The 26,323-nt window shown below is 37.2% G+C and overlaps 1 protein-coding gene across 1 annotated transcript in view; it reads right to left on the reverse strand.

Moving 5' to 3' along the window:
• Positions 1 to 19,853: 19,853 nt before the first annotated feature.
• Positions 19,854 to 26,323, reverse strand: part of EFNB3 (ephrin B3) — a 167,988-nt gene continuing 161,518 nt past the window's right edge. Inside the window, exons 4-5 of the mRNA XM_053718312.1 lie at positions 23,121 to 23,216; positions 19,854 to 22,469 (exon numbers count right to left, since the gene is read on the reverse strand). Coding sequence (XP_053574287.1) covers positions 22,081 to 22,469; positions 23,121 to 23,216 — 485 coding nt within the window. The 3' untranslated portion in view covers positions 19,854 to 22,080. The remainder of the gene's footprint in view (positions 22,470 to 23,120; positions 23,217 to 26,323) is intronic.

Genomic DNA, 26,323 nt, shown 5'->3' on the forward strand with positions numbered 1-26,323 from the left:
TGATGTTTTATTAGTCCTTTGTATCATGATGAATTGCTGAGCATTAAGGGCAAGATTACGAGTTGCACGCTAACAAGCAGCATAAACGTGGTCGCAAGTGTTTCTTACTCTCAAATTCATATTACAAGCGGCACGCTGTTTAAATTACCACAAATTACTTTGCACAAATTTGTGGTAATTTACATTCACCATATTTTCTATGGGTGGCGTTGAATGGCAATGTGCACTCGTATTAGAAGTTAAAAGTAAATGTGATCATACAAACTCTATTACATTTAACATTCAAACTTTCTACGCGACTTGAAAGTTTGCGTAAAGTGTTTGGCCTGAGGAAAAAGTTGCACTAAACTACACTATTAAACCCTAAACTGCTACATTCTCACATTTCAAAGTACCCTGCTACACTATTAACCCCTAAACCAACCCCCCCCCCACATCGCAAAGTACCCCTCTACACTGTTAACTTTTAAACCACAAGAACCACCATTGAAAAATACTCACTAACCTCTAAACCAACTAACCCCCATAAGACCCCTAACCTAACACCCCCTAAGTTACCAAAAAAAAGTAAAATTACATTAAAAAAAAGTAAAAAAATCTATCATTACAGAAAATAAAAAAGCTAACAAAGCTAAAAAAACAACACAATTATGCATATTGTAAAACTAAAGCCCCACTAAAAAAAAGGAAACCCAAAATAAAAAAAACTATACTAACACTAAAATAAACTTTTGCAATAGTCCTTAGCAGGGCTTTTTGTAGGTTATTGCCCTAAAGTGATTTAGCTCTTTTTCACCAAAATAAATTCCACCCAATTCTACAATACAAGTAACCCTGACCTCCAGAAAAAAAGCCTATCTTAAAAAACATGAAAAGGGCATTTTATTGAGTACTTCCCTTAGAAGGGCACATGGTAGGACAGTGCCCTAAAGCTCCTTTGCTGCCCAAAAAACAACAACAACCCTATTCTAAAAAAAAAAAAAAAAACACCCAAAGAAAGCCTACCACTAAACCCCAAAGATAGTACTCACCAAACTTGAATACGGCTCCTACATGATTGTCAACTGCGGTGCTCCTCTTCTATCTCAACGGTGGTGGTCTTCTATCTTCATCCTGACAGTGGTGGACTTCTACCTTGATCATGGCTTCAGTGGTCTTCTTTCTTCTTCCATCTTCTTATCTTTTGATCTTCCGTCTAATGTCCTCTTCATGCGGTCACCCACCACACACTGAATTTTGAATTCAAGGCACATAGGGGTACCCTTGCTTTCCTATTGGCTGATTTTCAAATCCAAATTCAAATCAGCCAATAGAAAAAAATCTTTCATTCTATTCACTGATTTTAATTTGAAAATAAATAGGAACGCATTCAAAATTCAGCGTGTAGCAGGTGACCACATGAAGAGAACGTTGGGACGGAATATCAGAAGAAAAGAAGATGGATGAAGATAGAAGACCAACCCTGCCAGGATGAAGATAGAAGACCAGCGCCGCCGGGATGATAATAGAAGACCACCACCATCGGGGTGCAGATAGAAGACCACTGTTGTCTGAATAGAAGAGGAGTACGGCAGTTGGCGGTCAGGTAGGAGCCGGATTCAAGTTTGGTGGGTACGATCTTTGGGTTTAGTGGTAAAAAAATTTTTTTTTTAGAATAGGTTTTTTTTGTTGAGGGGAGGGGGCAGAAAAAGAGATTTGGGGCAATGCCCTACCAAAAGTCCTTCTAAGGGCTATTGCTATAGTTTATTTGTGTTTAGTATAGTTTTTTTTATTTGGGCTGTTTTTTTTTTCTTTAAGTGGGGCTTTAATTTTAGAATAGGCATAACTGTTTATTTTTTTATTTTTGGTCATTTTTTTCTGTAATGGTAGGTTTTAATTTTCTGTAATATTAGCTTTTTATGTAATGCTAGGTTGTTGGTAACTTATGGCGTGTTAGGGGGTTAGCTGGTTTAGAGGTTAGTGAGTACTTTGCCATGGGGGCTGTGGCGGTTTAGGAGTTAATAGCGTAGAGGGGTACTTTGCAATGTGGGGGTGTGGCGGTTTAGAGGTTTATAGTGTAGTGGGTACTTTGTGATGTGGCAGTTTAGGGGGTTAATAGTAGAGTGGGGTATTTTGCGTTGGGCTATGTGGCGGTTGCGACATTCTAGCTTTGTCTTTTTGTGCGTGTCGGGTTAACGCGCAAGCAGATCATTTTTACTTTCAACTTGTAATATGCGCTCCCGTTGAGTGTAGTTAGCATGTGAGCAATAAATAGCGCTCCACTCGTAATCTAGCCTTAAATGTTTTACTATTTTATCAAAGTTTAGTGATGATGCGCAGTTTGTTATTTTTAGTCACACAAACGTTGCATAAAAGCATTCAGTAAATGAATGATTTTTCTCTTGTTTCAGTTAAATATAACTGGGAGAATGTGCTGCCCCATTACAGCTATAAACAGAAAAATAAACAGAAAAACTAAACTGTCTACATCATTGAACGTTCACAAAAATGAAAAAGATTTAACAGTTGCACAGAGCTGAAAATTTAATAAATCTCATTGTATATTCTGACCTTGCTCTCTCTCTACCCCCTTCCCGCTCTTCTGCGCACTCCCTGCGTCGTTTCTTCTCGCCTGTGCAACAGCATGATCCAATCAGGTCCCAGCAGGATGGGGCAGATTCTCTATTTCTTTGATACTATTCTGTTTCTTACTTCCAAATGCATGGCTATTTATGGAGAGTATCTGCATTTATTTTTTTAATTATTTCCCCTTAGTCATTTTGTACATAGACTCTGTACAAGCACAGCATTGTAAACTAAGCCATGTTCGACACTCTCAACATACAAATCTTGTTTTGCATCCTATAATAACAGTTATGTAAAAACAGTTAAGCATATACATTGATTTGCACACACCATTCTTCAAACACAAAGAACCATGTGCTTTATTAATTTCCCCATACAAATACACTCAGCAATAACTCTAATCCTAGCTCTGCAACAATATCATCAATTCCTGACTCGCTCTTCAACCCCCCCATCTCTCCCTCTCGCTTTTTTCTTCTGATATTATTATATCTTTTTTCTTTTCTTTCAACCCTCGTTCCCAGCGCTGGGGGTCAGATCACAGGCCCCCAGCGTGTGTGTTTAGTAGTCGCACTTGACCCCTCCTTGTCCCCCCTTCCGTGACAGTAACACAAACACAGAGACACACACGGCTCAGGCCTACGTGGCCGCTCTGAGCCTATTGTGGGGTTGCCTTGGGAACTAGTTGTCATGGTTACCACTCAGATAACACAGTGGCCATTAATCACTGGCATTGTGTCATGAACACACACAAAATTGTGTCATTCTGCCAGGGGGAGCACAGACACACAAAACTATAATATTCAAAACAATTCACAATCATGTGTTAAATATTTTTTAGCAATTATGTTCTACATTGTGTCACACTGTGATAACATTAACAGGATAATGAAGCACAATTACATGCAGCTAAAAAAAATGACAGCTTCCATAATAAGAAATATTAAATTGGCCAATAAAGTATTAATAAAACCCTAAACCATAAGAAATACATAGATGAGCAACATACCAATAATAGACTATTAACACTAATATGTTATTAAAACAAGAGAAACAAAAATCAACACTGGATCCTTGGTAGACCTAATAAGTGCAATATGTTCATTAATATGATACACAATATGGTAGTACATCTGACACAGATGCAGTGTTGGATGATTAATAAAATAGAGATTATTAAGTACTTGCTGATAAAATATTTTGATCTTTGGTCTTGTAATTGCTAATTATTAATTTATGTTTTTGTGATTCTTTAATGACATTGATAAATTTAATACAACATACATATTTTAATACAAAAAGATAAGAGTATTGCGTAATACCATTTTACAGAATTCAAAGACGCACTTCTTCAAAGTATCATGTACTCAGCAATTTATTTTTATTTATTTATTTTTAAAAAAACAAATACAACACACAAGTTATTTTTTGGAAAACGTTTATTTTTTTCCACAAAGAAGCAAAAAAAAATTTCCTTTTAAAAAGGGACAATTTGTGCTAATTACAATTCAAAGGCGCTAACAATTTCTAAATATTTCATAAATTATTTCTAATGACGGCTTTTCATCATTAAAACAGAACCCCCTTCTAAATTAAAAACTTACAAAAAGCTATTTTTTATTTTTAAAAAATCAAATTCTACAAAATAAATGTAAAATATTTACATTTTTTCCATTGGGATGGGTTATGTTCAAGGCAAAAAAAAAACAACAAAAAAAAACTTTGTTTCCTTACCAATTGTATTTTTTAGAGGAATAATCGTCCAGTTTGTATCGTCAAACCTTACGTCTATCTACTCCCTTTCCAAATCTATAAATTTTTTAAACCACCCTTTTACATTTTGTCACATGAAAATGGTTCAGCCTAAATGAAACATATTTATTTTTCCTGCAAATAAACCCAGCCAGCATATTATAATGTGATACCTGTATTTTTTACAATGGAAACTATAACCTTAAAACACTGCTTCAATGTGAAGCGAACGTGTTTAAAATGTTTTTTTTTTCTTCCCAGGACTACACAAGTTTCTTTAGAAACTTAACATTTTTATGTTTACAAAAGCAGGTTTATTTGAAAATCACTATTATAGGAACTTTGTGCATACTCCATACACAAGATAAGCACAATGTTTTCCAATTTGTGTTTAATATGAAATCTAAGTGCAGTTGCAGTAAAAATGTTTTATTTTTTATTTATTTTTATTACCATTTGTTTTCATTCCTTAATTTCTGCAGGGAAGAGCACATTGGAGCTCATTTATTTTCAAAAAGGAAAAATACCCTGCAGACATAATGATGTACCAGTTAATCAGTCAGTTGGTGTGAATGCCGGGCACTAGTAAATCTCAAATTGTACTAACTAATTGACAAAAACCAAACAGTTAAGCACATGGACAGCACTGGATTAGCTCTTTAACGTAACAGTTTCAAAGGGACATTTAAAATGGACCAATTATTTTTCTGTCTGCTCTCTACAACCCCATATTGTAGTGTTTGAAGGTATTTTGCATATGGTTTTAAGTTATATCCGCCATGCTACAGTGGACACACACACACACACACATATATATATATATATATATATATATATATATATATATATATATCTCAAAAGAAAAAATCTGCATACCAGGGTGCAAGAAAATGGATAATATCAAAAGCAAAAAATCTGCACTCACTGGATATAAATATAATATATAGGGGTGGTAAAATATCACTGTAGTTTAATAGTCAGTAGTTGAAAGTTACCAGCCCAGAGGGAAAATGTTATTAGTACAATTATTTTTAAATGTCTGCTGCAATTTCTTACTCATCCAGGACAAGTGAAAATTTCAAGCCCTGTATACACAAACACAATTCACACAATTCACAGAAGCACCATATTTTATACAGTACAGCCGGTCCAAACACTGCCTCAAAGCATTTCCCCACCATTTTAAACCAGGTTCCATTTTGATAATTTATAACAGGGGTATATGGAGGGATGGTCACTATTGATGGCAAAGTGGGTGCCACATTATATCATAGTCACACTTATTCTGCTAAAATTACACCTCAAAATACAATTAGGCTATGATTGCATTTATAAGGAAAAATTGCATAGATCATGGGCTACTTTAACTTCATATACTACTGAAATGTACAGAATTTGGTACAAATACACAAGCTTAATTACCTAATAACCAATAGAAGTCTATTTTGCACTTAGTGGTGCTGTGGACCACACAAAGAAACCCCTTGGAAGGCCGGATGTCACCCATGGACCATAGTTTGGACAGCCATAATTAAAAATAATAAGAATGGTCCGGGTTGTTATTCCTACTACTCATCTCACTTCCTATTTTCTGCAACTGTTTTTTTAACCCTTTGGCTGCTAAGCCATTTCCAGACCCCCCAATACTTACACTGTTGGAAAGGTTAAGAGATTACCTTTCCAACAATGGGTCTTGGGGGTCTGTAGCTGCTTAGATGCCTGAGATACAGGCTTCTAAGCAGCATGCCCCCTCCTCCTATACTTAACATTAAAGGGACATGAAACCCACATTTTTTATTTCATGATTTAGAAAGAGAATGCAATTTTAAACATCTTTCTAATTTACTTCTATTATCTGATTTTTTTTATTCTCTTGACATTCTTTGCTGAAAAGCATATCTAGATATGCTCAGTAGCTGCTGATTGGTTGCTGCACATAGAAGCCTCATGTGATTTTCTTCAAATAAGGATATCTAAAAAATGAAGCAATATAAATAATAGAAATAAATTGTAATGTTGTTTAAATGTGTATGTTCTATCTGAATCATGAAAGAAAGATTTTGGGTTTAGTGGCCCTTTAAGTATAAAGTTGCGCAGTGACGTCATCACGTAATTGCGCGTGACGTCACCTCGCATCACGTGAAGCCCCGGCAATGCCTGTCACTCTACAGGCACGATCGCCGGGGTAGGAGCAGTAAGGAGCCCCCAGATCTCCCTCAAGGTGGGAGAGTGCTCATGACGGCTCTGAGCTGTCATTAGCACTCAAAGGGTTAATGTCCTCTCTGTATAGAATAGATCAAACATATATGTTTACAAGTTTGTGTATGTTAAACCCCATCAGACCATGTATGCTTATATTTTTTTTTTAGCATTCAATATGTTTTATAAGGAATTAAAATAATTTTAAAGGGATATGAAACCCACACGTTATCATTCTTGACTCAGGACCCATTTTAAACAACTTTACAATTTACTTCTATTGTTAAATTTGCTTTGTTCACTTATTATCCTTTATTGAAGGAACATAAATGCACTACTGGGAGCTAGCTGAAGACATCAGGTGAACCAATCACAAGAGATATATTTGTGCAGCCACGGCACCAATCAGCAGCTAGCTACTAGTCGTGAATTGCTGTTTTTGAGCCCACCTAGGCATACTTTTCAACAAAGGATACCAAGAAAATTATGCAGTTATATGCAAGCAATAGTACAGAAATAAAATGATCTAACACATTGTATTTTGTAACAACACGTATTCTGAATGTCAAACAAGCATCAAATAGTTTTTTTTTATAAATTTATCTTTTCCCCATTTTCCGGCCCCCTGTATCATGTGACAGCCATCAGCCAATCACAGACTAGTATTTGTTTACCCTTTGAACTTGTGCACATGCCCAGTAGGAGCGAGAACCTCAAAAAGTGTGTATATAAAAACAATGTGCAAAATTTGATACTGGAAATTCTCTTAAAACTGCATGCTCTATCTGAATCATAATAAAAAGTTTAATGTTGACTTTAGTGTCCCTTTAAGCAAAATTTAACATAGTGCAATATTCAAAAAGTTCTGGCAACCCAGAGCTAGTACAGAAATGTATATTTTGTCACTTTCTATAGAAAAATGAACTATATTAAAGGGTCATTAAACACTTTGAGATGGTAATATAAAATGATAAATTGTATATAATAAAACAACTCTGCAATATACTTTCATTATTTATTTTGTCCTCTTTGCCTGTAATTCCATTCTGAAATTGTGAGCTTTTCAGTTCCTGTTAGAAATGGAAGTGCAGAACACTGTTAAATCCAGCACAACCATTGGCTGCACACTCTAGTGACCTATTTATAACTGACCCTAATTGGCCACAGCATAGAAGGTAACACAAGTTACAACATGGCAGCTCCCAGTGTTTTATAGACACTAAAACTTTACACTTATTTTGTCACTTTTTAAACAACGAATGAAACTTTAAAAAATACATCTACATGTTAGTCATGGACTAATCTTTTCTTTGAATGCATCATTCTATCTAGCATGTATTTAGTGTTTAATGTCCCTTTAACATTATCAGTGGTCCCTAGGTCAGTTATGAAATCATTCAGTGGCCTTGATTTACTAATAGAATAATATGAAGAAAAAAAGACGTGAGATATTTACAGATCCTGTATCTTGCTTCACCCTCGGAAATCACAAACATAGCTGATTAAAGCTGGCAGAATGCTTCCTATCAAAAGTAATAGGCTTGCTTAAATTAAGCATCCACTCTACTGATTTGAGTTTAGGATGGCAACACCTGGTGCAGTTAAAAACTCTCTAAAATGAAAACAGTTGAACTTTGATTTTCGGAATGCTAGTAGTGATTCCTTTTAAGAAAAAGATGATTTTCTTAAATCTACATTTTGGAATTAAAATGTTGTATTAAAGGAATAGTCTACTCCAAATGTTTTATTGTTTAAAAAGATAATCCCTTTATTACCCATTCCCCAGTTTTGCACAGCCAACACGGCTATACTTTTTACCTCCGTGATTACCTTGTATCTAAGCCTCTTCTGACAGCCCCCTGATCAGATGGCTATTTATTTTATTTTCTATTGACTTGCATTTTAGCCAATTAGTGCTGTTTCATGCACAACTCCACGGGAGAGAGCACAATGATATATATATGGCACACATGGATTAGCAGTCTGTTGTTGTGAAAAGCTAATAAAACAGCATGTGATTAAGAGGCTGTCTGTAGTGGCGTAGTACCAGGCAGATATTAAGAGGTTTAAATGTCATAAAGCATATTCATATAACAATATTGGTTGTGCAAAGCTGGGGAATGGGTAGTAAAGGCATTATCTATCTTTTTAAATAATAACATTTTTGGTATAGACTGTCCCTTTAACCTGAGTACTAGGATGTTAAGACAAAAAAAGTGGCACCAACATCACATCCCACAGCCTAGAGGCAGTTGTAAAAACTTACCACGACGCTGAACACCTAAAAAGCTGCTATTGTAGCAAGCGGACACATTTGGATACTTTAGAACTAAAATATTGGGTATATTTACTCCAGTAAAAGTTTCTGGAAGTTTGATTGAGAGTTGTAAGGTACCATGAACCTGACCAGATCCCGAGGTGGAATCAAGTTCTTTGACTACATAGTTGTTTAATCACCTGCTGGTTGTGAATCAGATTTTTTTCTTGCCCTCACTATTAAAATTAAAAGGCCATTCTTGTTACAGAGAACTTGTTCTTATTTGTTACTGCAGGCAATTTCAGCAATAGCCACAGAGCATGCAGTTTTATGAGAATTTCCCATTTACTTCCATTGCAAAATTGTGCAGTCTTTTTATATACACACTTTCTGAGGCACTAGCTCCTACTGAGTTCACAGTGTATATGTATACAAGACTGTTATTGGCTGATGGCTGTCATGTGGTACAGGGGGCCCGCACATTGGAATACATTTTGAAATTTGTCAGAAAAAAAAAAAAAAAACTACTGCTAGTTTAATATTCAGAGTAAATGCTTTTGCTTTGTCTTTTTATTATGCATGTGTTGATTATACAATTCTGCTGTATTTAATGGTCCCTTAAGAGGCATTTACTTTAAAATATAATACTCAGTAAAAAAAGCTGATAATTTCTTACCATGTTGCCGGTGTTCTGTTAAGGGGCCGAACTTTTGAAAAGAGCGAACCATGTCACTTCCTGTGACGTTACATCAGCTGTTGTACACATTTTGGCCCTAATGCGCATGCGTGCCAGCGTCATCACATACCTGGCCGCATACGTCACTGGGAAACTATTTAGACCTGTGAAATTCAGAAGCCTTTCTATAGCGCATGCGTGAGATTTTCTATCACAAATGGGGGGGTTTTATGGAAAGCTGTTTATTTGTCTCCTCGGCAATATTCGGAAGTCCGCCCCCCCACTGCAACTACTCCCATTAAGCTGAGTCTCCGTGCGTGCATGACAAACAGCCACTCGGCTATCGCCACTCCTTCTTCCGAATATTGCAGAGGAGACGAATAAACAACTTTCCATACCCCCCCCCCCCCATTTGTGATAGAAAATGCCACGCATGCGCTATAGAAAGGCTTCTGAATTTCACAGGTCTAGTTTCCCAGTGACGTATGCGGCCAGGTATGTGATGACGCTGGCACGCATGCGCATTAGGGCCAAAATGTGTAAAACAGCTGATGTAACGTCACAGGAAGTGACGTGGTTCGCTCTTTTCAAAAGTTCAGCCCCTTACCAGAACACTGGGTTTAAAAATTGGGGCCATAGACTTGCAGCATCGCTAGTGTTCTAATGAGCAACATGCACTGAGCTTTACTCAGACAGAGAAACTTGTTTTCTTGTAGTCACATCTGAAATAATTTAAAGGGACACTGAACCCAAATTTTTTTCTTTTGTGATTCAGATAGAGCATGATATTTTAAGCAACTTTCTAATTTAATCCTATTATCAAATGTTCTTTGTTCTGTTTGTATCTTTATTTGAAATGCAAGAATGTAAGTTTAGATGCCGGCCCATTTTTGGTGAACAACCTAGGTTGTTCTTGCTGATTGGTGGATAAATTCATTCACCAATAAAAAAGCTCTGTCCAGAGTTCTGAACCAAAAAAAAAAAAAGCTTAGATGCCTTCTTTTGCAAATAAAGATAGCAAGAGAACGAAGAAAAATTGATAATAGGAGTACATTAGAAAGTTGCTTAAAATTGCATGCTCTATCTGAATGACGAAAGAAAAAATTTGGGTTCAGTGTCCCTTTAACATGTTATTTTCAGCTAATCAGATAGTTGAGATAAAATGAGGAGTTTATTGCTGCACTTTCTCTAAGTTTGGTGAATATGGGAATAAATACAGCAGAAGAATATGTAATGAAATGATGCTTAGTTTTGGGTGAAGTGACCTTTAATGAATAGAGAATGGAACATTATACTTAGAACTTCTAATTCCCACCTCACCTGTCTTGAAAGAGTTTTTTAATTCCTCCTAATATCAGTCTACACTAGATGATATTTTACAAGTGAGCTTTTAAAATGTCCTTGTGGAAACTGCACTGGTAAAACTAGCACAAATGAAAGATTTTGAATGACAGAAACCTACAAAACAGTGTATGGGCTTAAACTTGGGGTTAACTTTAAAATTACATTAAAAGGGACAGTTTACCCTATATGTTTCTCCAATTTCATTTGTTCCCAATGATCTATTTTACCTACTGGAATCTATTAAATAGTTTATTAATTCCTCCTTTTCTTTTATATCAGCATTCAAAATAGTTGATTTTGTCGGTGGTACCGCTACCTATACATAAAATTTCTATACTTAAAGGGACCGTACACTGTAAAATTGTTTTTATATGAATGTATTTTCAATGACTTGTTATACCAGCTGCAGGGTATAACATTTATGAGAAATTGCATTTTTCGGTTTATTTGTGTATATGAAGTAGCTGGTTTTGTGCTTTTAAACCACAGCCTATTACAATGGGTTGAGCTTCAGGTTATATCAGATCTCATTATCACTTTTATGTACACAGACTTGCTCCCTTATCTTATATTTGTCTAGAAAACCAAAGCTCAATACTAAGAGAGAACAATGGAACATTATCATTTTATTACTTAAAGGGACAGTATACACTCATTTTCATATAACTGCATGTAATAGACACTACTATAAAGAATAAGATGCACAGATACTGATATAAAAATCCAGTATAAAATGGTTTAAAATGTACTTAGAAGCTTTCAGTTTAGCTCTGTTGAAAAGGCAGTTGGAAAGCCCACTGCAAGTGGGAAATAAGACACTCCCCCCTCCCCCTTCTTTTGCATATGAAAAGACCCTTTACATAAACAGGAGCAAGCTGGAGAAGGTAGCTGACGGTATTCACCTAAAACTTTGGGGCTTGGTTAGGAGTCTGAAAATCAGAGCAATGTTATTTAAAAATAAGCAAAATTATACATTTTTAAAACAAACAAACTTTATGGGCTTTATAAATAGATCATCTACAAAACATTTATGCAAAGAAAAAAATGCCCCCCACTGAGAGTGTAACCTCTTCTGCTGTGTTTACTTAGGCTATTCAATAGAATATACTCCAGTATAGAAACTTTCAGTATAGGTTTGGATACCACAGGCTAAATCAGCTATTTGAAATGCCAAAATAGGGGTAAAGGAGCTACTTGTAAACAATTTAAAACACTCCAGCAGGTAAAATAAATCATTGGGAACAATTTAAAGGGGAGACATTTTTTTGGTGAACTGTCCCTTTAAAGGGACATGAAACCCAAAAAATGTCTTTCATGATTCAGATAGAGAATACAATTTTAAACAACTTTCTAATTTACTTCCATGATCTAATCTGTTTCATTCTCTTGGTATCATTTGTTGAAGGAGCAGCTATGCACTACTGGGTTCTAACTGAACACATGGATGAGCCAATCACAATCGATATATATATGCAGCCACCAATCAACAGCTAGGACCTAGGTTCTCTGCTGCTGCTGAGCTTGTCTAGATAAACCTTTCAGCAAAGTATAACAAGAGAAGGAAGCAAATTAAATAATAGAAGTAAATTGTAAAGTTGTTTAAAATTGTATTTATCTATCTGAATCATGAAAGAAAATGTTTGGATTTCATGTTCCTTTAAGCTTAGGCTATAGAAAAACTGTATAAACACAACTAGCAGAATAAATTACACTCCCAGTGGGATGTAGGAGAGATAAGCAATAAAATGTTAATTTTCACTTATCTTTAAGTATTGGGCTTTGGTACACAGACAGAGATATAAATAAATAATATAAAGAGGCATGTGTGTATACATAAAGTGATACATTAGGGATATCTGATTCCTCTGCAAACTCAACCCATTTTAATGGTTTGTGGTTTCAAAGAACAAAACCAACTATTTTGTATACAAAAATAAATTTAAAGAAGCAATTTTTCTTTCATTTTATACTCTGCAGCTGGTATAAAAAGTCATTGGAAACACTTTGAGGGATAAACAATTTTAAACATCTCTTGCTTTTGTATCATTTTCTGCTTGTTCCATGCTCCCTACAGAGGCCAACAAAAAAACTAATTCAGCAACATGCGAATGTTGCACATGAAATACCTGGATTAGGCAATTTGCAGTACTTTGAAAACCTAGGTTACGGATTTTGATATTTGGCCTTTCTAGTGTGGGGCAAAGCACAATTTTCTTTCGATAAAAACCAAGAACTACTCTAAGTGATATTTTGATTTCCACCAACATTCTACATTGTATTCCGTTATTTTGATTGGACTTCTCTCCATCATTTCAACAGCAAGTCTGCTTCACACAGCAAATGTCAGAAACTGGTCTTGAGAGAAATACGTGTTAGCAAGTCTGTGGTTAGAATGTATTTTCTTTTTCACTGCAACAGATTTTATGATTAATATATGCAACACATGGATCAATGGCAGTTGCACTCGTGCCTGTTTTCTTTTTCTTCTAACAACAGCAACTGTATATTCAAGTAGATTCAAGCACAGAATTTAGGAGGCTGAGTATAAACTGAAATACTAAGTAATGGTTTGTCAATAAATTATAAACTGATTTCAGTGGTGTTGCAGTACTGATTTATCTATTATATAGACATGCGTTACTTCAGTCTGGATGTCTCATCTACTCATGCTAGTCTCAGTGCTGTTTTCTAAGCAAGGGTTAACTGCTGCAAAATTGTTGCTTGTGTGTTATGCATCATTGATTTAACCTCTTGATTACCCATGTGTTTTATGGGGAAGCAAGAGTTAAAGGGACAGTTTACACCTTAGTCATCTTAAAGTCTTACTTTAGATTATGCTGCAAATAACCTCTGGCACTCCTTTCTATATCATGCAGCAGGAAAGTTATTTTAAAATAAATAATGTTTCTGGCTGTTTTGAAATGGCTGCCAAGCTCCGCCCACTGATAACTTTACAATCTGGGCTCCATATAACATCCAGTTACAAAAGGCTCTCTAGTTAGATTCAACAGACTATCAATGCTATTCAGCAGAGTGCCTAGATGCAGCCCAGATTGTGATGTCATCAGTGGGTTGAGCTTGGCAGCCATTTCAAAATGGCCAGAAACTATTCATTGTAAAATAAAAATGTTACCATTCCTGCTGCATGATATAGAAGGAGGTGCAGGAGGCTATTTGCAGCTTAATCTAAGATAACACTTTAAGATGACTAAGGTGTAGACTGTCCCTTTAAGCTACAGTGTTCACCACAGAAAACTTTGTCAGCCGGGTGATATTATGAACTTATGAAGTAGAGGGTGGGAGCAATATTGTAACATTTTCTGTTATCTATAAATGTTACTTGATATATTCAAAGCAGACATTAATTCCATAATTTAACATCAATTTGATTTAAAGATAATCTGTGCAACAAACATTAAAAAAATGTAATATTAGATCATTTTAGCTTAAAGGGATAGGAATGTCAAAATTAAACTTGCATGGTTCAGATTGAACATGTAATTTTAAGACACTTTTAAATTCACTTCTATTTTCAAATGTGCTTCATTCTCTTGGTATCCTTTGTTAAAAAAAGAATATGTAAATATCCTACACTAGTGGGAGCTAGCTGCCGATTGGTGCCAGCACACATTTGTCTCTTGTAATTGGTTTACTGTCAGTAGTGCAATGCTGTTCCTTCAGCTAAAGATAACAAGATAATGAAGCAAATTTGATAATAGAAATTTGTTTCTTTTGTCCCTTTAATATTAGCTTAACCCTTTGAGTGCTAATGACGTCCCTGAGCCGTCACAGAGTTTCTCACTCTGGTGCTAATGATGGCTCAGAGCCGTCATGAGCACTCTCCAACCTTGAGGGAGATCTGGGGACTCCTAACCGCTCCTACCCCGGCGATCGTGCCTGTAGAGTGACAGGCATCGCCGGGACTTCACGTGATGCGTGGTGACGTCACACACAATGACGTGATGACGTCACGCACAATGACGTGATAACGTCACCTCGCAACTTTATTTATACTTAACAATGTTAAGTGTAAGAGGAGGGGGCACGCTGCTTAGAAGCCTGTATCTCAGGGATCTAAGCAGTTACACACCCACAAGACCCACTGTTGGAAAGGTAATAGCCTAACCTTTCCAACAGTGTAAGTATTGGGGGGTCTGTAAAAAAAAAAAGTTAAAAGTTTATTTTTCAAAAATTAAAAAACCTTAGAAAATATTAGCACCCAAATGGGAAAGTGCTTAGCACTCAAAAGGTTAAAGGGACAGTTTACCCGAAAACTTTCTCTCCTTTAATTTGTTCCCAATGATCCTTTTACCTGCTGGAGTGTATTAAATTGTTTACAAATAGCTTCTTAGCCTTTATATTGGCATTTGAAATAGCTGATTTAGCCTGTAGTATCCCTAACTATACTGAAAGTTTATTTACCTAGGTATGTATGGGCTATTGAGAAACTATGTAAACACGGGCAGGAGAAGAAATTACGCTCACAATGGGAGGTGGAAAAGATAAAGCTCTAAAATGTTAATTTTCCATTGTTCTTTCTAAGTATTGTACAGAGACAGGGATAAGAAATGAAGCATTTTGTGTGAGCCTATTTTAATGGGCTGTGGTTTTAAAGAGCAAATCCAGCTATTTGTTTTGCAAAAAGAAGCGTAAGTGAGCAATTTCTCATACATTTAATCCGCTGCAGCTGGTATAGCAAGTCATGTGGAACACATTCAAGGAAAAACAATTTTACAGCGAACCGTCCCTTTAACTTTTAGCTGGGTGGTCAGTAAAATCAGCGGGGTTGTGTGCCAAGTAAACGGGTCCTGTCGAGAACACCATGTTATTTTTATGTGTCACTTTGCCGTTTCATTTTCTCTCTTTGCAATGATGGATACTGATTGTGGGGTGCATAAATAAACATAACTTGAATTTGAATGTTCACGGTTCCTTCAACCACGGGGACTATCAGTGCATTAATTATTTAAAAGAAAATCTTTTCAGCTAATTTTTTCTCATGTTCTAATAAATGTTAACTAATTAGTAGCCATTCCTTCACAACCACTAAGCTTACAGTGAGTAAACTAGTTGGTAGTTGTTTGGGCAAGCAGGTACATCAGTATACATTCCCATTGGCTAATAGGGACAATCCCACAGCTTTAATGGTGGGCAGGAAAAAAATAAGTGTGAATATAAAAAGCGTGAATATAAAAAGGGTTAATATAAAAAAGCGTGAATATAAAAAAGCATGAATATAAAAAGCAATTTGGAACACTAGCTTTTTGGGGAAAAAAAAAATCTTTAATAAATTTAAGAAAAAGAAATTACTTTTATCTCCCTTCTTCTCTGTCTTTTTAAACTAATAGCTTCATTTCGCTGCTGGTATATTGTAGAATAATTGTTGCTTTCTCATGCAACCCCTGGGACTTTTTGCATATCCTTTATTTGCCTATTGGGCTGAATAAACTGTTGGTTTTATTAACTTAACCAGCTGTGCAAAACACATCTTCTTTTCTAAAACTTACAAAAAAAAAAGGGTATCTTATTGTTTTGTGAATCTCTCATGAATTATCACACAATGCCATTAACTTAAGTTGACAACTTGAACATAAAAAACACTTTAGCCTACACTTTTACGACCGTGTCTACAATGTTTGGAGAAGTGGTATGCAACTCAAACAAAAAGGAACTGCACACAGTTTACTGAACAAATAAAAGTTATTGTTCATTATGTTTCGCTTTTCCCCCCAATCCAACACCACATAGATTTCACATTAGCACCCACATAGATTTCACATTAGCACCTACTTACATTGGTAAAGATTAAATGGACTTTAGGTTAGTTATAAAAATATGACAGGTTTTCTCAATAAATTGCGATTTGAAAATGCCTATTTAACAGCCTTATTATGCCCTTTTTGTGAGGTTGCTCTAGATAAACTCTGTGTAAGTGCACAATGTATGCACAGAATGACTGACATAATGGCCCCAAGTTATCAAAGTCTGGCGGACCTGATCCGACAGTGTGGATCAGGTCTGCCAGACTTCGCTGAATATGGCGAGCAATACGCTTGCCGTATTCAGCATTGGACCAGTAGCTTACAAGAGCTGCTGGTGCAACGCCGCCCCCTGCAGACTCGCGGCCAATAGGCCGCCAGCAGGGGGGTGTCAATAAACCCGATCGTACTTGATCGGAGCTTGATACATATGCCCCCATGTGACATTTCACCAGCTTTAACAGCAAGCACTCAGTTACTCAAAACTAGCATGGCATCTGCCTGCAACTTAGTCCAGTATTCAGAGTTGCTTGTGTGCACGCAAGGGACATTTGTTTTAAAGTGAATGTAAATTTTGATGCTAAAGTGCCCGTTTTTTAAAAATTCGATTAAAAACAGGTGCACTTTAATTCATCACAATTTACATTTCACTCCTGTTGTGAAAAAAAACTTACCTTTTAGTCTTCACAGCAGCTCCAGCTTCCTCCACCCGTTGCAAAACCTCTTTCTGGATCTAAAATGAGGAATCTGGCTTCCTCCAATCACAGCGTTTAATCAGACACTGATTCCCCCGGGGGGAAGCTGTGATTGGAGGATGACCTATCCATTATTTCTGACATCAGAAATGGCTTGTGACGACCGGAGGAAGCTGGAGCTGCTGTGAAGATTAAAAGGTAAGTTTTTTTTACAACAGGAGTGAAATGTAAATTTTGATGAATCAAAGTGTCCCTGTTTTTAATCAAATTTTTTAAAACCGGGCACTTAAGCTTCAAAATTTACATTCACTTTAAACATCAACATAATGAGAAAACAAAAAAGTTAATCTATCATAATTTTATAACCACCATAATTTGTCTTTTTAATACTGGGTATATTAAACCTTCTCAAATTAGGAGCTGTGTGACCCCAAAACTGTATATTTAACCAATTAAAGACATCTGTGTATCATCCGAGAGTGCTGCATAACTCTATTAAACCTGCATTCAATGGCCTGTAACTAACTCCACACAGACTATTTTTTTTGCACTTACATTAATAGTAATTGTATAACCAGAATATTAAAACATAAGAAGTTTTGTAATGAAATAACATAAAGAAAGTAAAGATAACTGCATCTTAAAATCTTAGATATAAATAGAATTCATTTATAGCCCAAACGGTTTGAGGGTATATTGAATGGTTATCTGCATACAACCAACAAAAATTAACCCCTTGGCTGCCAAAGCTTCAAATGGACATAAAAGAGCACACATAAACTGTGTCAAAAGGACATTAAACACTAAATAAATGCCAGATAGAATGATGCATTCAAAGAAAAGATAAGTCTGAGAATAACAAGAAGATGTATTTTTTTGTTTAAATATGTACAAAATAAGTGTAACGTTTTAGTGTCTATAAAACAATTGGAGCTGCCATGTTGTAACTTAGGTTACCTTATCTGCTGTGGCCAATTATAAATAGGTCACTAGAGTGTGCAGCCAATAGCTATGTGGAATATAACAGTGTTCTGCACAAGGGGACAAAATAAATAATGACAGTATATTACAGAGTTTTTTTTTTATATATATATATATATAGCGTTTAAAGTGTATAATGTCCCTTTAATGCACTAGAGCATTTCATTGTTGTACTATTGTGGGGGTTATGCTCTGGTTAAACTCTGAACACAACCGATATCAGGCAGTGGCAGCATATCTACGTATCTGTCAATCACCAGCTGTTTTTGGCTCAGGATTGGAAATTTGACTTTAAAGGGATAGATTAGAAAGGACAAAAATGAAATGTGCATGCATGGGTGCATTTCAATTTGAAATACAAGCATTTTTGCAATATACTTCTATAAGCAAAATTGCTTCTAGTAAAATATATTAGTTTTTCAGTGGCATACGCACATAGCCTTTGAGGGCCTGTGCACCAATAGTCATACACTATGCATGCTCAGAGAGGTGGCTGAGGTGTGTATTGCTTCTGAAGACGTAATTTGTGTCATTCAAGCTATTGCTGACTCTCTGAGAAGGTGTGGTGTGTAAATACTGCTGCACAGGTCCTCACAGAAAATGGGGCCGATTTATCATTTGTCGGACGAACATGATGCGCTGTAGCGGATCATCTTCGCCTGACATCGATAAATGCAGAAAGCATACGTGTCGGCATTTATTATTGCACAAGCATTTCTTGTGAAATGCTTGTGCAATACTGCCCCTGCACATTCGCGGCAAATTGTCCGCTAGCAGGGGGTGTCAATCAACCCAATCGTATTCGATCGGGCTGACTGTTGTCCGCCGCCTCAGAGGTGGCGGATGAATTAAGGAGCAGCGGTCTTATGTCCGCTTCTTCTTAACTTATGTTTCCGGGGCATTCGCAGCATCATTAATCGGCCCCTATGTGCGTATGCAGCTGAAAAACAGTAATAACTTTTAATAGAAACATTTTTGCTAATGGAAGTACACTGCAAAAATGCAAACACACCTATACACATTTAATTTTTGACCTTTTTATCCCTTTAACTATGTGTTTTTGCAAGGGTTAAAGGGATACTGAACCCATTTTTTTTCTTTCATGATTCAGACACAGAATGCAATTTTAAGCAACTTTCTAATTTACTCCTGTTATCAATTTTTATTTGTTCTCTTGGTATCTTTATTTGAAAAAGCAGGAATGTAAGCTTATGAGCCAGTCTATCTTTGGTTCAGCATCAGGGTACAGCTTGCTGATTGGTCACTATCCCAATCCAATGTACCCACCAATCAGCAAGCCCTGTCCAGGGTCTGAACCAAAGATGCGCCGGCTTGTAAGCTTATATTCCTGCCTTTTCAAATAAAGACACCAAGAGAACAAAGAAAATTTGATAAGTGGAGTAAATTAGAAATTTGCTAAAAAATTGAATGCGCTATCTGAATCATAAAAGAAAAAAATTGGGTTCAGTGTCCTTTTAATGTAACAGTGCTATAATAAAATAAACCTCTCAGTCCATTTTCTACTACACATATTATTTTAAACTTGTTTAAAATCTATATGAATAGGTGATCGTACCTTAGCTTTCACACCAACCAAGATTTATAAAATATTGTAAAACCACAGAGAGAGTGATTAATTTATTCAGTTTATAAATGTAAATTCAGTTTGCCTTGTACATTGTACCGACTTGAGTAAACTAACCCGATAATAAAAAAAACAAACAAACAAAAAAAAAACTCAGCAATGAGTTGTAGCTTTGGAAATGCAGTATGTTTAAAGCGTTACAATATTTATGATTTAAATGTCACACTCAAAGGAACATTTTATTTATATGGATTCTACTTTCATAGGAAATATTTATTTATAATACAATGCCAAAAACAAAAAAAATCATGGAGGGGAAGGTAAATCACAAATTCATTTGAAGTCGGGTCAAGAATTTTAATACTACATTAAATTACCTCAAGAGATATTCAGCTAAGTGCATACAAGGGTAATGAGATTAAAAAAATAGGTATAATCAAATAAACTAAAAAACCAAAAACATATTTTGGAGGTACGGCATCGCAGTATTTTACACTTTACCCTAAGGGAATACGTCCTTGTTTTTATAACATGAGGCTAGAGTTACTACTTACGTTTTTTAATGCAGAAAAAAATAATTTAGAATTGATGTGAGCATGGCAATATTGGTTACCTAGGTAACAAGATGTACATAGCAAACCTTAAGTAGACTAGACTGTGCCCCTTCAACACAATACTAAGAAATGAATTCTATTTAAAAATTCAATAAATGAAGATTTATTTATTCAATTTTTTTTTATTTTGAATATGTTTCCATGATTGAGCTCTTAGTTATCAGGCTGTCGTGGGAGCTGTGGTGTGGTTAATTTTCACAGGCAGTGATTTGATTTGGAAAGGGTGGGGGGAGACCGTCGTCAAGACTAAAAATGGACCCCCCGCCCAGCGTGGCCCATCTTTTATCAAGTGTATTTACTCATGAGGCTGACATCTTCAAATATCTCTCTAACACTGAGCCGTAAAACTACTTCTCCCCCTTTTTTATCACTCGTTTTCGCTCCCTGTCTCCCTGGCGACCGACACTTTAATGCCATAGTGAGGAGAAAAAGAAGCAGACATAAGGAGGAGTAGAAGGGGGAGAGATACTGAGGACCGGGTAGGCCCAATACGTTACTATGGATACAGGGCCTAGCTTAATTACGTTCCGTTTTCCCTACCTCCCTCCCTAGCTTTCCTCTCCCGTGCCCCTGGCCGAGGTGCCATATTTCAACATGTCCCAGCGCGAGGACACAGTGGGAGTGAATACCTGGCTGCTACTGATTTTTCTCTCACCCCCTAATGTTACATTATTTGTGAATTTACTTGTCAGAAAAATAAAAGCCCAAAACAATAAAATTATAAAAGGATTTTGCAATTCATTGTGGGAGGATTTCAAGTCTTCCTGAGGGGAAAAAGGGTTAATCACAAGGACGCTTTTTTGACAGTATTTAAAAGGCACAAGGAGTCTAAACATGGAGATTCATTTTTCTAATGAGAACTTGAGGGAGACTCACTTTTAAGACATTGAACTATACACTTTGTGCAAGCTTTAAAAAGGAAGAGGGGTCAGAGATGGCATAGGCCACAATTTAAGGCGTTGGGTTAGCAATAGAAATAGAGCGTGTACAGGGTGACTATTTTGAAAACCCAAGTTGTTCTATGGCAGCTGAACTTTGACCCCTCTTCTATATGCCACATAATGTCGCTGGTGAGAGTACTGTGCTATCAGGTTACAAACACAATATTTTCCATTATCAGAAAGGGAAAGGAAAAATCCCTCTGACATTTAGACATATCCTTTTCTTCATCTACCTGGCACAAAGACCACAATGATCTACCCAAACATCACATTTACCAATAACAGAGTGGTGGATTCAACACATCATTTTAGAGGCCAACAACTGTCTAACCTCCAAATTACTTCAATTAAGTCCTGACATTTCAACAATGAGCTATGACCACAACAGAATAGTAACTTGTAACCCAAGGCTATACTCTTGACATGACCTTTCACCTTTCCATATTGACAAACCCTGAATAACCACAATGTTGAGTTCTCCCCTATCCAGGACACAGAAAAAGCTGCATCAGTGATCTTGGAACCAGGACTTTGAAAAATAATTTGTGGATTAGCCAAAAAAAAATCTGGATTCTGCCACCAAATACTGGGGTCCTGGTAAGCTAACTTTTCATATCCCGGCTTAAATGTCCTTCTCCCCAACCCATAAACATCCTACAGTAAGCCCCCTCTGAAAATAAAAGCTACACAGGAAAAAAAGATGGCAGCTCTTTCATACTTTATAGTAGATATTTGCTGGACTTTGGCTGGCCATGTCTTGAACAATATATACTGGGTGTCCATAGTCCCCGCTGACCTTCTCATAGTGAGGACAGAAGGCTCCTCCCTCTGATGGCCGCAGTGGCATTATAATGTCGCTGGGTTCATGCCCATTGTTGTTGCCTCCACCTCTCTTGGGTGTTGTAATGGAGCTTAAAGAGAGTGGCGGGTGTCGAGTGTCGCTGTGCTTGGCTTGTCTGCGTCGGTGACAGGCCCAACCAACTACCCCAAAAACTATCAAGAGGAAGGCGGCACCACCTGCTGCCCCAGCAACCAGTGGCACGTGGGAAGTTGGAAGGGGACCATTCTCACCGGTCTTCGTAGCATTGCCAGACAAGTCTCCTGAAAGAAAAAGAAGTTTTATTTTTAAGCATGTCAATACAATTAATTAAAGAAATAGTTATAAATTTTATCACTTAGCGATACAGGAATCAACCTCTTTTTTTCTGTAAGGTGACAGACTCAAAGACAGAAGTGGCACCCCATGAAGTGTATGTAATTCTTTGTTCATCACCCCTTATTTGCCTCTGGGGCTTGTCAGGCAGAGTTAAATAAACAGCCTTAATTACGTCTAATTAAAAAGGCTGAATCTGCACTTTAATAGGCAGAACGCGTTAAATCAACGATGCACCATGGGTGGTGATAGGAAGGGGTGAGAGATTTGTCCAGTTGTAAAGCTATCATGCTTCGTGTGTCTTCTCCTCTTGTCCTGTTCCCCTCCCTATCCCCCACTCCCTTTCCTTCAGTCCAAATTGCTAAGTTTATTAAAGAATATCTTTCAAACTGACAGCTCTGTAACTCCCTGCAGAGCTTCTCATCTAGCCAGTCTTGCTGGAGAGCTGCACACCCACCCCACTCCTGTCGAGCATCTTCTCTCATCGCTGCAGAGCCTCTTAATCCTACACTTTACAGCACTGCAACTAACTTTGCTATCCCTGCAGAGCATTACACACCCATCTTGCATTGTGTCAATGCCTGCAGTTAAATACATACCTCCAAGATTTGACGTGTCAATGTTTGGCACAGATGGAGGTATCCCTGAATCCTTCCCTGATAAAGATGGTCTTCGAGGAGGTGACCCATCAGGATCTAAGAAAAACGTTAAAAAATCAGCCAATGGGAGGGAAAAATGTGGTAAAGGGGGCAGTGGGTCTCACTATTCTATGGGCTAACAAAAAAACAGAGTGACTTATAGGTGAACAAGTGAAAAATGGTAAGGCATGGGAGGAAAGGGGGCTTGACAGAAATCTCTGAAGACAAATAGAAATAATAATAAAAATGAAGATTTCCCACACGTTATTTTATGTCCCAAATGGCACTTTCATTTATAATATAAACTATCTTTAATATAAGAAAACTTTCTCTGGAGTTAAGTTATAGGAAGGAAATTTAAATTACAAGTGAACATATTTAACAGAATATTAGCTATATATCTATTTCTTTTTTTTTTCTGTCTGTCAGACTGGGATATAATAAAGGAAAAAAAATTAAAGGATAACAGATGGGTTGTAGAAATGGGAGGTGAATTAGCCCCGAAAGTAAGATCTTAGTGAATGGCCTGTACATGAAAAAGTAAGATATACAAGTTTTTAATACCAATGTATACTTGCAGCTAGAATTAATATGTTCCACCAGAGTATATCTTCCACAGGCAGAAGGTATGAGTTGTCTGGGAAGGTAATAGTGTTAAGGGGAAAATGAGAACTTGGTTGAGTCAATGAATTAGATGTGGCATTTGTGGATACATGAAGTATACTAGTAGACATACTAGGCAGTTAGAGAGTTGTAAGAGTTCGGGACAGTATTAAGGAGAGATAATGGTGTGGAGTAAAGTAGTTTAAAGAAGTAAAGACGAAGGGATGTTGGGTGGTGATGGAACCATGATAAAAACAATTTGGAGGGAGGGTGAAGTCTGTCTTTGGCTAGTTCTAAGAGACAGGGAGAAAGCATAAAGCATAGTAAATATGGGGAAAGACATGATTTGATTGAGTGTGACTCCATACTTGTCCTTTAAGTCATGAAATGGGGTTGGGTTGCACACGCTTAGTGATAGCTTTGGTTTAAAGTACTTTGCTTCAAGCATAGTAAGTGTGAGGAGTTGCTAATGTTAGCAAGGTATAACATGCAGTGGTGTTTATATAACATCTGTTGGTGAGGTCCTTTTGTTTGGTGTGTGGAGAGATGGGTGTAGATAGTGTGCTTGGTTGTGTATGTGTAGTCGGAGCAAACTAATTCATGAAAAACAGTAGTAGCTTCTAAGAGGGTTATAAGCAAAATAATTGCTCATAAGGAATGGTGTAGTTCTGATTGTGTAAAGGTTATGCGCAAAAAAATATATAGAAAAAGTGATCAAAGATATCTGAAATGGCAATTCATATCTGGAAGACGGTGTTATTGTAAAGTCAAGACGACAGAACTTGAGAGTGTGTGCTATAGTGAGTGAGCTCAGGGAAGATGCGGGCTGATAGTTGAAGTCAATGATCTTAGGGAGTTGTTGATAGAGGTAAGTAGCAAAGGATGTAGATTGTGATAATAGATTAAAAAAACAAAACAAGCTCATGGGGTGTGAATGAATATGTGGGTTCACTAGCAGGGACAAATGCAGGTTAGTAAAGTCTAGGTAAAGTGAAGTGTTGGGTGCAAGATTTTGCTTAAAGCTTGTAAATAATGGAATCCAAGAAGAAGATTGAAAATGTGAGTGTCATCCAGGGAATGAGAGTCAGATAACATGGAGAGGTGGATGTGACTAGCACTGTGTGAGAAATGATGTTAGATGCAATAAATACAATGTAGGGAATATGAACAAAGTCTAACATAAATATAAAGCATTTATAATTTATGCATCAGATACAATAATCCTTTACTACTTCTAGATCTTCCACTTTTACTTTCCCACCTTTCCATGGACCTCCTCTCCTTTTTCTTACCATCCCTTGATGTATTCTATTTTCCAGAGCCAGCTCACCCTCCTACATCTTCCTTGCATATTTTACTTAAACTTTTTTTCCTTCCTCAATACTTTAATTTCCTTTCCTGCTTATTTCTCACTTTAACTCCATCTCTCGGCTTCAATCTCTTCATCTCCTGTGACCCCCTCTCTCCATCTTTCTTATCCATTTTGCTATCCATCCATAGGGGCTGATTTAACCAGCTGTCGGCCCCAAGGCAGCTGTTTCCGCGCAAGCCTTCAGACTCGCCGGAAACAGCAGTTAGGAAGCAGCGGTTTTAAGACTCATTAACTCTTCCTCTGGCCTCTGAGGCTGCGGACATCAATCCGCACGATCGTATACGATCGGGCTGATTGACAACCCCTGCTAGTGGCCGATTGGCCGCAAATCTGAAGGGGGCGGCATTGCACAAGCAGTTCACCAGAACTGCTTGTGCAATGTTAAATGCCGACAGTGTATGCTATCAGCATTCAGCAATGTTTGTTGGACATGATCCACTGAGCGGATCATATCGGACACACTTGATAAATCGGTCCCATAGGGGTCCATTTAACAAGCTATGTATGGAGCTTGTGGGCCCGTGTTTCTGGCGAGTCTTCAGAGACAAGTCTAAAGACCGCTGCTCCATAACCCTGTCCGCCTGCTCTGAGCAGGCGGACAGGAATCGCCAGAAATCAACCTGATCGAGTACGATCGGGTTGATTGACACCCCCTGCTCTGGCGCGAGTCGGCAGGGGGCGGCGTTGCACCAGCAGCTCTTGTGAGCTGCTGGTGCAATGCTGAATACGGAGAGCGTATTGCTCTCCATATTCAGCGAGGTCTTGCGGACCTGATCCGCAGTGTCGGATCAGGTCCGCAAGACCTTTCTTAATTTGGAGCCATAGACTCTTCTCAATTCTCTTCATTCCATGGCTGTCTAGCACTCCTTATGTACTAAGTAATCTCTCACCACCACATAAGGAAAGATGTATTAAGCTGCATTTACAGCTTTTGAGGCTTTGAGGTGCAGGCTCACATGAGCGTGCCTGCAAACACAAATTTCTCCGCTAACTCAGAGGTGGCAGTAAAAATCCCACATTATATTAGTTGTTTAAATATTGCTGATATAAGTGTAAAAGTTTAGTTTCTATAAAGTAATGGGCGCCGCCATGTTTGAACTAGTTTTCTATTTATGTCTTCTGTGGAGAACAGTTTCTAATTTACTCCTATTATCAATTTTTCTTTGTTCTCTTGGTATCTTTATTTGAA

This window comes from Bombina bombina, chromosome 6 (assembly GCF_027579735.1).
Source record: "Bombina bombina isolate aBomBom1 chromosome 6, aBomBom1.pri, whole genome shotgun sequence".
NCBI lineage: Eukaryota > Metazoa > Chordata > Amphibia > Anura > Bombinatoridae > Bombina > Bombina bombina.